The 13,685-nt window shown below is 35.7% G+C and overlaps 1 protein-coding gene across 1 annotated transcript in view; it reads right to left on the minus strand.

Moving 5' to 3' along the window:
• Nucleotides 1-544: 544 nt before the first annotated feature.
• Nucleotides 545-13,685, minus strand: part of LOC106875351 (derlin-1) — an 18,677-nt gene continuing 5,536 nt past the window's right edge. The window contains exons 2-8 of the mRNA XM_014923443.2: nucleotides 13,096-13,207; nucleotides 10,142-10,206; nucleotides 8,988-9,014; nucleotides 7,641-7,736; nucleotides 5,789-5,841; nucleotides 3,496-3,606; nucleotides 545-2,370 (exon numbers count right to left, since the gene is read on the minus strand). Of these exons, the coding sequence (XP_014778929.1) occupies nucleotides 2,238-2,370; nucleotides 3,496-3,606; nucleotides 5,789-5,841; nucleotides 7,641-7,736; nucleotides 8,988-9,014; nucleotides 10,142-10,206; nucleotides 13,096-13,207 (597 nt within the window). The 3' untranslated portion in view covers nucleotides 545-2,237. The remainder of the gene's footprint in view (nucleotides 2,371-3,495; nucleotides 3,607-5,788; nucleotides 5,842-7,640; nucleotides 7,737-8,987; nucleotides 9,015-10,141; nucleotides 10,207-13,095; nucleotides 13,208-13,685) is intronic.

A 13,685-nucleotide genomic window follows, 5' to 3' on the forward strand; every position in this document is an offset into this window, starting at 1 on the left:
TAACCTGGCTCTCTACCACCCACTTTTTCACTAACATCATCTCTGTAGATATAGTAATTTCTTATATTGGCACAAGCCCTCTAGCGGATGGTATAAGCGATTATACTGGCCCTAGTACTTGACTGGTACTTTATTTTATCGACTCTAGGGGATGAAATGCAAAGTCAACCCTGGCAAGATTTGGACTCAGAATATAAATGGTTGTATATAAATAAAGCAAAGCATTTTTTTGTGATGCTAATCCATCATCCACAGTGACAATTCCTTGCCTATTTCATTTCAATGCCACTAAGGGCATGATATCCTGGTCAGTTCCCACTATTCTAAATGCTTACTATTTTTCATCCCCACTACATTGATAACATTGTTTCTGATTAGTTATCTTTTGTCCTCATATTTTATAGCCTTGTGAAAACTTCCCTTACCAAGCTGCCTATTGGCTTAAAAACAATTTCTAAAAAGAAAAAAAATTATCTGTAATTCCTAAGTAATATATTTGTAGAAAAATAAAAGATGTGTACAAAATAAATGGCATTCTCACAAGTTTTGTTTGGAAAAACTTCAGTTCATTTTCTTTATTGATATGCTTTTCATGACAAATTAACTGGTTTTAATCAATCTTATAACGAAAAGCTTATAATGAAAACAGCCCATGCACATGGGGATAAAAATTGAATAAATAATAGAACCTTCTACATCAAAATAGAAAACAAATAGTTTTGAACCAAGAATTAACTGAAATTTCATTAAGAAAACAAATCAATTTACATTTAAACATTATTGAGTTAGTCTACCAATTTAGACAAATAGATGTGTGTGTATGTATGTGTATATATATATATATATATATATATATACACGCACACACACACACACACAAAGGTGGAAGTGAGCAGAGAGAGGGAAGAATGCACAGATGACCAAATTGGCAGTGTATCGGACAGCCAACTAAGTAATTAGAAGTTTGTATCCCGACACAGGCACTTCAATGTCAAGTTTCTACCTGGCTGTAAATAGACACCACAGAGAACAAGTTACTGTTGTAACCTGTAGACCTGTAGTAGCACTCCAAAATTGATGAATGTTTCATTAACTTGCAGTGCTGAGTTGAACTCAGCCTGAGAGTACAGACAAACTGACTCACAGTAGACGCACTACATGAATGCCAGGTCTCCTGTAGTGTCTCTATGACTTACACAACTTGCCATATGTATGTTTGTATATATATATATATATATATATATATATATATATATTGTGTGTATTTTTGGTATTAGATATGATGACAAATCGGGGTTAGATTCTCGTAGCTTGATAAGAGAATAAGTAAAAATATATAAAAACAGTTTGAGCTACTATTTTAAAACATAATTTGTGGAGTTCAAAGGTAGGTTCCAATATCTAACTTATATCATTCCAAGAATGATTTCATGTGAAGAGTTGGAAGAGCCAATGTATTTTCATACTTTTTTCTTCATTGTCACAGCTGGCCGTTGAGTTGATAAAGTGTTTATTGATCAAAGATGTGATGTGTGATATCTCTGACAAAACAGTTATTTCTTAATAGTCAAATCCATTAGCTACCACAGAGAGCTGCAGTGTGCTGGTTTAAGCAGCAAAGAGACAATGTACCAACTGATAAGTACCAGTCTTTTCTGTTGGCAGCTTAAGATGATATGGATACATTTGTAAATTGTACCGAATGTAAATTTCTAATGCAACCGAGAAATACTTCTATGTATTCTCCCTTGAATCCAATATTAAAACGAGGTCTTCTGTCAGATCCATAACAGATCCTGAGAAATTAGTTTACTTTTACAACTTACAGAGCTTCAGTCTGTAAAAATAAGACAAGAAAAAAAATTCAAAATACAGTATAGTCATTTCAAAATCAGAGATGTTCCAAGAGAAAAATTAAATCACTGAAGTTTTCTTTTTACATGGTTTTTATACAGTATTGTATGACAAAAAAATAAATATTTCTTTCCTTTCATCTTCCATTTTTTTTCTTATTTGTTTTGTGAATGATTTTATAATGGTTAATAAAATAAACATATATAAATAATATTTTTTTTAAATGTCGGCAAAAAAAAAATATATAAATCAAAAAAAAAATCACACCCAAAGTTTATTTCATCTTGGTGGTGGAATAAGGAGGGAAATATCTTGAAAATGAGGAAGAAAAAGAATTAAGAAAAAAAAAGGTGGGATGGGGGTATATTTCGAAAACTGTGCAATTAATTGCCACCCAGTGTTTGCCCACGTCCCCAGGTATGTCCACCTTCGCCTCCTTGATTACCATTTGTAAATCTTCGTCTGGGTGCTTCTCCAAATCCTGCCCAAGTCTGATGGCTTGGGAAGTATTTGTAACTGGAAAAAAAAATTTAAATATGTAAAGGACATTTTGAAAAAGTCTTACTTTTGATTTGATTTGATTTTCTAATGTAGATTAAAATGGTTTTACAAATTTTTAACATTTCTTTAAATTGCTGTAGGTAAATAATGCTGGACACCATCATTTGAAATGTCAACCATGGTAGCATTTTAATTTTTTTCAACTGATTTCCCCTTGATAAAGGATGCCCCAAAATGTCTTATATTTAAATAAACAACTTCACCAATCATCCACTACATATCATTCTTATTTTAACACATTCTTAATGTTGGCATCTGTTATTTCATTGAACTGTCTCGTGTATAAATGCTTCTTCAAACCATCTGAATTCAATGTCTCTCAACAGTTAAAACTGCACCTCGAATGGACCAAATATTCCTAACCCCAATCAAACTATTGTAAGTCCTCCACATTTACAGAAGATACTGGGTGCTTTTTATTGAGGTACCAACACTAGATAGGTTGTCATATCCTTGACAGACTCTAAAGCAGTGTTTCCCAACCTATTTTTCCCCAGACCCCAACATAACTTTCCAGAAAAATGTAAGTCCCACCAGTGGTTGGAAAAAAAAAAAACATCTTTATTTTTAATATTTTATCTTAATTATTTAATACAAAAGAAGATACTGGTAACTCTTTTATTAAGTAACAAGTACAAAAAAATGTAGATTATTGACTAAGAAAAAAGTTTTCACAATTTCATGTTCCACTAAAAAAGAATGGAAAAAAAATATGACTCTCACACCCCACCACAATTTTCTAAAGCCCCACCGGTGAGGTGTATGTCTCACACTGGGAATCACTGCTCTTAAGTGTCCTGTCAACCCTAAATTTTCTCCACTCATTTGACAACCACTTTACAGAGTGTGCTGGGAACATTTTTTATCATAGTACCAGCACTACTGAGGTTGCCTTGTATGCCACAAGACAAAAAGGCTCTAAAAGTCCCTACAGCTCAACACTGTCACCCATCAGAAAAGTTCTAAGAGTCCCTACTGCTCAAAGCTGTCTCCTTTCAGAAAGTAAGAATGAAGAAGTTGGCATAAAAGAGAACGTGTATGTATAATCATACATAAGTGCAAGCATATGCTTATACTTACAGAAACTGTGGTGTTGTAATAAGCTGAGGACCTCCAAAATCCTGTGGGTACTTGAATTTCAAAAAGAAATACAGATGGCCAACAAGAATGCCAATCAACTCAAACAAACCTCTGAAATAAAGAAAGAAATTTTTTTAGATCACTATGTTATATTATTATCGTCACCATTTAACATCCACTTTTCCATGCTTACATAGGCCAGACAGAATTTGTTGAGGTGGATTCTCTACAGCAGATGTCCTTCCTACTACCAACCCTCACCTGTTTCCAAATAAAGTATTATGACCAGACATTGTTTTTACTGAAGACTGGAAATGAAAGACACCTGCACGATGGTGACATTTGCTCACAACTATCATATGATGTCAATGCAACGGGGACAGTAACACAGAGACATATATATATATATATATCATCATCATATATATATATATATATATATATATATATAGCAAGACAGGTTTCCTTCAGTTTCCCCTCAACCATATCCACTCACAAGGCTTTGGTCAACCTGGGGCTATAGAAGATATTTGTCTAAGGTGCCATGCAGTGGGACTAAACCTGAAACAATGTGGTTGAGAAGCAAACTTCTTACCATACAGTCACACTTGTACCCATATATATATCATTTTCCTCCTCATCATATGTTTATCTCTTTAACAATTAAACCAGCCATACCCAATCCAAATATTCCACTAATATTTTATGTATAAACAGTCAGATCCAGTCTCTCACACCTACCCTACAATGTCATTCTAAAAATAAACAATTGTATCATCGAAATCTCAAAGCTATGAGACAATGCATGATTAATTCAAAACAATGTGAATAAATAAGCATTACATTTGACAGAGTAATCTGAATGTTAAAGGGTTAAACATTTGTAATTTTTTTATCTTATTGGCATGAGATGAACATGTCTACATAGTCTCTAAGGTTGCCAGAGTAAATTCAACATGTATGGTGAAGTCACATCTTAAAAATGGTATTTGTTCTTAAGAAGTAGCTTTGTGCTGAGGTTCCTCCTCTTAGCATTACAATAATATAAAATTTCAATTGGAAGATATGCTGTTGGTCTTTGAATATCCATTTACTCCAAGGTGGACTAAGTCAGCAAGAGTTGAATGTCTTGCTCTCATTACAGATTAATGCTGGTAGTGGCCTGTAAATAGCACCATTAGAGTGTAATCGTTACCAGCGTTGCCTTCTAGCACTTGTGCTGGTGGCACGTTAGAAAATCATTTGAGCGAGGTCGTTGCCAGTGCCGCTGGACTGGCTCCCATGCAGGTGGCACGTAAAAAACACCTTTTTGAGCATGGCCATTGCCAGTACCATGTGACTGGCCCTTGTGCCGGTGGCACGTAAAAAGCACCCACTACACTCTCTGAGTGGTTGGCGTTAGGAAGGGCATCCAGCTGTAGAAACTCTGCCAGATCAGATTGGAACCTGGTGCAGCCTTCTGGCTTGTCAGTCCTCAGTCAAATTGTCCAACCCATGCTAGCATGGAAAGCGGACGTTAAACAATGATGATGATGATGATGATGATGATGATGAATTCTAACAATATAAGATACTTATCTATTCTTTGAAAATGTGGCTAACCAATTGAATACTTGCAGTGAATAAACAAAATATTTGCAGTCAAACAAAACACGAACAATTATGTTTATAATCCAAATGCATACGCTACATATGATTAGGGATGTTGTTAGGGAGGAGCACTCATAGAAACATCACTGAGCAATTCGAATACCAAACACAATGAGTAATTGTTTGCAGCACTGCACGCTCATCTAGCCATTATTACCAACTTGAAAAAACCAGTAGTGGTAGCAGATGACATCTAAGAAACTTAGATACATAATTAGGTTGACTGAGCCACTAAATAGCAGTGTGGGATATGGTACATGGACCCTTCAGATGATAGTTAACACTTTTTTGATTTAGAAAGATATATTCTTTTAAAGTGGGCACCAAAGAAATATTTTTGTAACAATCTCCCGCAGTTAAATGTAAACAAAAACAAACAAATTCCATTAATACATTCTGTAAAGTGGTTGGCATTACAGACGCCTAGAGCTTCGTGCAGCTCTTTAGCTTACCAGCTCTAGTCAAACCATTTAACCCATGCCAGCATGAAAAACGAATGTTAAATGTTAATGATGATGAACCAGTTATATTTACAACACAAAAATATCCAATGATGCTTATAATAACTGGTAAAAAAAAAGCTAGCTATTCAAAGAGAAGCATATTAGTGAAGGACGTTTATAGCATTAAAAATTGAACTTACCCATCACCAACAATCAGGTTAAAGCCTAACAACACCCAAGGTAAATACATGGCCTACAATAAAAAATAAAGCGGTTATTAAATTTTGGTACGTTTTTGTTGTCAACAACACTATTTTCCTCGCTATATAAAAAAACTGTCCACTTCAACAGTGTTATTAATATTATTAAGTGGCAACTCATTCTATATGAAGGGCTTGATATGCCAGGAAAAGGCAGCTACAGCTTGGTACCAATGTCATTCACAAGTATTGCTGTCAGAATGCAAAGCATTTCCTTTAATGTATTAACAATTCCATTAATCCACCACTCTTATTACTTGAGCTTGAAAGGATCAAAGACAATGCTGAACTCAGAGCACAACTACCACAAGGCATTATATCCACTGCTCTAATCACCACCAATTCGCTGTCTTAAATAACAAAGAATTCAAACCCTTATCCTCACACTCATTTTCTTCCTACACCATTAATACAATCAGTAAAACAATAGTCAATAGCTTTAAGTGAAATTAACTGAATATTGTTAAAGATTAAGATTTGAATAAAGGAAAATTTAAGATGGAAAAGGTGAATGCAAAATATATTCACAAACACTAGGAGTTTATCTATATCTTATGGCATTCACTTATGTATTCATTGATATTAAATCAGTAATAATTCAAGATTTAAGTGTGCCTCACACAACCTCCTGTTCTTTCAAATGTTTAAATGCCAGCTACTCAGTGTTTGTTAAAGATGTGAAGAAATCTAACTTATTAAAGCAGATTTTATTGTCACTTAATGACAATCATTACAACTGATTGAGATAGAAGGATGCTGAACTACGATGGTTTAGGTCTTACTGATATTTAACCAGGTTCTTAGTAAAATCACTAAACTCTCAATGACCCAGTCAATTTAGCTGAACAAAGGTACTGGAGGAAGGATAATGTCCCTAACTGGAATGAAAAAAGGGGATGGTGAGGCTGTATAAGTAATAAGTATTTCGTTAGACTGTGGTGATGGAAAAGTACATTACACTATCTGCATTCTACTCCAAGTAAATTTTTATGATGAATCATAAAGGTCAACTCATTATAGATCAAATACTGATTTCAAATTTTGGCACAAGGCCAGCAATTTTGGGGAAGGAGGTAAGTCAATTACATTGATTCCAGTACTCAACTAGAAAGATGAAAAGTAGTCAACCTCAGTGGAATTTGAATTTAGAATGTAAAGACAGATGAAATACTGCTTAGCATTTTTCCCAGCACGCTAACAATTCTGCCAGCTTGCTGCCGTTTGGTAGATCAGATATTACTTTCAAGAAAAGAGCACTTCCTTAACACAGTACTTAACAACATAAAAGGCATTTTATACATAAGAAATATTTAATGAAATGTGGATTAAGAAATACACTTAATGTATTTCTTAAGAAATCCAACTTCAAATTCTAATAAAAACTAACACAGAAAGAAAGGCATCAAATACAGACATTAGAGTGTGATTAACAAATCTCATTTTCTTAACCCATTACCTACCAGTGATCTCATATGAGATCACTTAAAAATTACAAATTTCGTAATTATCTGTCAATATTTACACATATCTAACCTTTTAGCTATATCTACTAGGTATATTTCTCTGATATTCAAATGAGGTTTGCTAATTTTTCACCCAATATTTCGCTTATTTCTATTTAAAATGTTATTTTGAAATGTTATTTTGATCATTCCAGCATGTTTCTAAGACTGTTTTATGCTAGAAATCAAAGTTTCATAAAAAAAATTCCAGTTAATAGAATTATGGGAGGTAATGGGTTAAGTCAAAGGTGTGAAAAATTGTTTCCATGAGGAAGTTATGTATAGTTTACCGGAAAGCGAGTTCCGAACCAGAAAGTTACGGTTGTATCTTTGTTCAGTTGACACCAGATGTATAGTACACTCAGAACCATAGGATCCATCAAAAGCTGCAAAGAAAATCAAATCCTCATGATTTCTAGATTTTAAAATAATCTGAAAAAGAAAAGTCAGGAAATTTACATTTTTCCTTATTACCTTCCCAATATTGGTTTCAAATTTTGGCACAAGGACAGCAATTTCAGAGCAGGGGGCAAGTTGATTACATCAACCCCAGTGTTCAACTGGTACTTATTCTATTGACCCCGAAAGGATGAAAGGCAAAGTCAACCTTGGGGAATTTAAACTCAGAACATACAGATAGACAAAATGCTGCTAAACATTTTACCCAGAATGCTAAATATTCTGCCTTATTACCTTTCTGATATTCTGAAACATTTAATAAGCAAAGAAATAATTATCAAGGACAACTAAAAATCATGGTCTATTCATACAGATCTGACTTTATACTCTATTTATATAAGCTAGTCTTTGAAAAATGATGTTTACTGGAAATGAAGTCAGTAATAATGGGTTAAAACCATCTTATAAGAAAACTATTGAAAGCTGCAAGCAGCAGAGAATGAGGTTCAACAAAATTTAGAAAACTGTCTCTTTAAAAGGAATCTCAAGTGGGAAAGAACATGTTGAGTAAAATTTCCAACAATGGCAGCAAGAAAAAAAAACGGACATGAAATTATTTTCCAAGAAACAAATCACTTTTTCTGTGCAGGTACAATAAGCACTAAAAATATGCAGACAACAGACTCCCTCAAATGCTCAAGTGGATTGTTAGAAATAGTAGATAGCTTCTGTTACCAAGGAGACCAAGTTAGCAGTGGGGGAGGAAGTTCTGAAAGTGTAGTTGCTAGGATAAGAACGGGCTGGGCAAAGTTCAGAGAGCTTCTACCTTCGTTAGTAACTCAGAGTGAAAGGCAGATTGTATGATGCCTGTGTACATACAGCTGGGCAATTTTCAAAGAAGTGTTAACTAAACAAACATACACAAACACACATATACATATATACATGCACACAAGTGCATTTGTACACATACCCACACACACAGAATTGGATTCTTCCAGTTGCCATCTACCACATCCATTCACAAGGATTTGATTGACCCAATGCTATGATAAGAGACACTTGTCCAAAGTTGGAACCAAGCAATTTCAAAGAGAATCAGTTGACAATATCAAATTAAGGAGAAATCAGATACTTTTGATTACATAAGATTTAAAAGCAATGTTCTGTGAAACAACATAAAAGTTTAAAAAAGAAATAATTGTGAAACGCTGAAGTAATAAAGAAAATTTACTTACCAAGAGATCTGCTGTTAAACCTATTAGCTTAGGGTGTGAAGTAAAGGAAAAAACACATCTTTAAGCTTAAATTATATTCTGAAACAAATTTCATTTTTTTTTTTTAATCTCTCTTACGATTGACAATCTTTAGCCTTAACCTTGATGTATTTCATGGCATGTTTCACAAGATTTCAGTCATTGATAATATTTTCCACCATGATAAAGTCATTGAAATAATTAAGACTAATTTACAATACAATGTGTGTATAGGTGTATGTATATGCGTGTGTGTGTGTAATGTTTTTAGATATGCTTAACAATGTATCTCAAAGCAAGTTCAACTATAATACCATGGGTGAAAAACCACTGGGATGGAAAAATGGCAGGAAGCTACCTGCAGGACTCGTCATTTGTAGCCCAAACAGATGTGCAACCAATTACACTGAAGCAGCCCTTGTCAGTACAACACAGTCCTTCAACTCATCAAGATCCTTTTGAACATCCCAAACCATGCTAGTATAGAAGATGAACATCAAAATGATGCTGGTGAGATATATATGTGTGTATATATACATACACACACACACATATATACATATACACATACACACACACACATATATACATATACACATCCACACATGTATTTATGTATGCATGAATGCATATTAAAAATAAACCTCTAGAGGCAACATAAGGGCTTTTGCAGAGATAATCTTTCCAGTTTCGATAGCAGGACAAAATGCACACAGTCTAATCTGTAAAATGGTTGGTGATAAGAGAGATGTCCAGACATAGAAACTATGCCATAAGAAACAACCTCAAACAACAGATATTAATTTTTTTCTATTAAGGCAAGTGCTATATTATGATGGACCACAGTGACTGGCATGACAAAAGGACTGTTTAATTCATATTAGTATGGTAAAAAAAACGCACAAAATGATGATGCATATATTCAAAAATGTAATCGTTACAGTTTTGCTATAATTGAAAAACATTTCTCAATGTTGTTATCATTGGCTGTAATGGCTAAAACAAAGAAACTGAAAACATGTATAACATTTGTTGTCAGTGTCAGTTGACAAATTTGTTTTAAAAAACAGCTTTTTGCAAGACTAGTAAGTCTATTTGTTTTGTTATTTTTTAGTCAATTCATTTTAAAAGGATACAATCAGACAGATCCAGTTGAAACACAACATTGTTACATAATCAGCAGGACGACCTAAAAAGGTTCCTAAAATAAAAAGATAAAAACATAAATGCAAATTGCAAGGTTAATTACAATGGTTTCACATTTTAGCACAAGACCAGCAATTTTAGGGGGAAGGGGCAACTCAATTATATCAACTCCAGTACTTGGCTAGGAAGTACTTTCCTTTATTGATTCTAAAAGGACGAAAGGCAAATTTGACCACGTCAGTATTTGAACTCAGAATGTAAGTAAAAAAAAATGACACCAAGCAGTTTGTCCATCAAGCCAACTCACCATTTAAACAAGTTTAATTATAATGTGAATCATCATCATCATTTAACGTCCGCTTTCCATGCTAGCATGGGTTGGACGATTTGACTGAGGACTGGTGAAACCGGATGGCTCCACCAGGCTCCAATCTGATTTGGCAGAGTTTCTACAGCTGGTTGCCCTTCCTAACGCCAACCACTCCGAGAATGTAAGTGGGTGCTTTTATGTGCCACCGGCATGAAAGCCAGTCAGGCGGTACTGGCAACGGCCACGCTCAAAATGGTGTATTTTACATGCCACTTGCACAGGAGCCAGTCCAGCGGCACTGGCAACAATCTCGTTCAAATGTCTTTACACGTGCCACCAGCACAAGTGCCAGGAAGGCGACGCTGGGCACAGGTGCCATCACGATTTCGCTTGCCCCAACAGGTCTTCGCAAGCGGAGTTTCGTGTCCAATGAAGGAAGGTGACCCCCCTTTGGTCACGAATGACCATGAGATCGCACCTAGAAAGTTCTCTTTCAAGGTACAAGTCCAGGTAAATTTGCTTATGGAAGACCAGCAGTCACCCATGCATACCAGCCTACCCTCTCCATGCAACCAATGTTATCCAAGGGAAAGGCAAAGACTGATACAGCAAAACATTCAATACAGAATATGTACATATGTGCCAAAAGGTTTGTGTGAGATTTGGCTGTTACACATATTTAGAGAAAGATAGTTATGACCGGTTCAGAGGGTTACCCAGGGTTTTGCATCCATAAAGCACTTAGCTTTACATACGTCTTGCTAGACCCAAATGTCTGACGGCCTATAATCTCTCTTCAAAAGGAGGAGGAAAAAGGCCTTGCAGCTAGTTTTTGAACACACCGACCAAGAAAGGTCAAGTTCAAAGGATCGTCTCCCATAGATCACTATCCAGAATCCAGCCAGTCAGTTTGTGGGTCCCAGGATTTCAGTAGTGTAAACAAGGTCTGAAAATTTCTGTTCTGGAATTTAGGATGTCCCCCCAGATTGAGGGAGTTCTTTAATATGCTTGCCCGTTCCACTATGCACAGCTTGCAATGTTTGCTCTTGTTGATGTAGGGACCAGTTTCAGAACAAAGCATTAGCTGAATACAGCGTGATGATTAGAAAATGAGATGACAAAGGAATAAATGATTATCTTAACTTCATTAGCTTACAGCTGTTTCTACTATAAAATACAGTGAACTCTTAGTTGAGTGCCTGAGTAACAACTTATAGCTTCATTGAATCCTTGAATATGAAGCACAATTTATTTGGGGAAAGAAGTACATTACATATATATGTAGGAAAAAGCATTACCAACGTGTGTGTGTGTGTGTGTGTGTGTGTGTGTGTGTGTGTGTGTGTGTATATATATATATATATATATATATATACTAACATAAGTAAACACATAAATGCAAAATATAGCTTTAATAAATAGTATGTCATCATCATCGTTTAACGTCTGCTTTCCATGCTGGCATGGGTTGGATGGTTTAACTGAGGACTGGCAAGCCAGGAGGCTGCAGCAGGCTCCGATCTGACCTGGCAAGGTTCCGACAGTTGGATGCCCTTCCTAACGCCAACCACTCCAAGAATGTAGTGGGTGCTTTTTACGTGCCACCAGCATAGGAGCTAATTAGGCAGCACTGGCATTGACAGCACTTGAATGGTGCTTTTTACATGCCACTGGCATCAGCCATGCTCAAATGGTGCTTTTTACGTGTCACCAGCACAGAAGCTAGTCAGGCAGCAATGGCATCGGCCACACCCAAATGGTGCTTTTTACGTGCCACTGGATGGGAACCAGTCCAGCGGTACTGGTATCAGCCAAGACAGCAAATTTACTTGACTCAGGTCTTTTCAAGCACAGCACATTCTTAAATGGGCCAGTTATGCGACACTGGCATAGGCCATAGCAACAATCTCACTTAACTTGCTGGGTCTTCTCAAACACAGCATATCTCCAAAGGTCTTGGTTGCTCATCATTGCCTTAGTGAGACCCAACATTTGAAGGTTGTGCTTCACCAGCTCAGGTCTTCCTAAGTCTACCCCTTCCACAGTTAGAGATCGGCACTAGACAGCTTCTGACAATGTGAAAAGTTTAACGAAACCTTTATATTTCAGGCTCAAAGTCCCATCTTTAGAAGAAAAGTCCAGTTATGTAGGATTTGTTAATCCATTCAGCAAGTTATGACTGTCACAACTTACCTGAAGACCATGTGTACATTATCAAATTGATTGGTTCAGGAACTCTCTCTCTTTTTTCTCCTCATTTGTACTGTTTAGTGCCTCACATAGTAATACTCATAACTCCTTTCTCTTTTCATAGTCATTAGGGGAAGGGCACTTATTATTTCAGGCAATTCACGCCAACATCTTATGTCAAAACACATTGTCTTGTAATTTGAAATATTTCAACGCTGTTGTCTCCCTTGGCATAAAAATAGAGACAAACCTCCAGGCCCTTATCCCAAAATTAAAGAAACAATATAAAACATTATCTCATATCTTCCTAAATTCAAACAAATATTTTGCCTAAAAGATAAGAATTTTAAAATTAAACATCCATTAACCTTTCTCAATTTTTCGTTTAGAGGTGAAACTGAGAAAGATATACTTACAAAAAAGGCAATAAAATAGCAATTATACCTGTTTCCAAACGAACTGAGTAAGAATATAGAAAGTACAAATTCAAGAGGTAATGGAAACCTTGAGGACCAGAAGTAGGGTAATACAGAACTGAAGTTAACAACCGCCATATCTGAAAAGAAAAACAAAAACATATCACGTACTTTTTATACCTTATTTATTCATGTAAGGGCAGGCATAGCTATGTGGTAAATAAGTTTCTTTCCCAACCACATGGTCTTGAGTTCAGTCTGACTGTGCAGCACTTTGGGCAGGTGTCTTTACTACAACCCCAAGCCAAACAAGTTTTTAGAGTGGATTTGTTAGACAGAAACATTAAAAAGCCAGGGAGGTGTGTGTGTGTGTGTGTGTGTGCAAGCTTGTAGTCTCCTTGTCTTGGTATCACACAATAGTTGTATATAACTGTCACACTTATACACGCAGTATGGTCTATTTTCAATCATTCGTAAAAACATACTTTTTTTTTCTATAGGGAAATATTACCTTGCTTGGAAACAGGTGAAGTTTGGCAACAAGAAGGGCATCTAGCAATAGAAAATTTGCCTCAACAAATTCCATCTGACCCATGGAAGCATGGAAAAGTGGACATT

Source organism: Octopus bimaculoides, chromosome 1 (assembly GCF_001194135.2).
Source record: "Octopus bimaculoides isolate UCB-OBI-ISO-001 chromosome 1, ASM119413v2, whole genome shotgun sequence".
Lineage (NCBI taxonomy): Eukaryota > Metazoa > Mollusca > Cephalopoda > Octopoda > Octopodidae > Octopus > Octopus bimaculoides.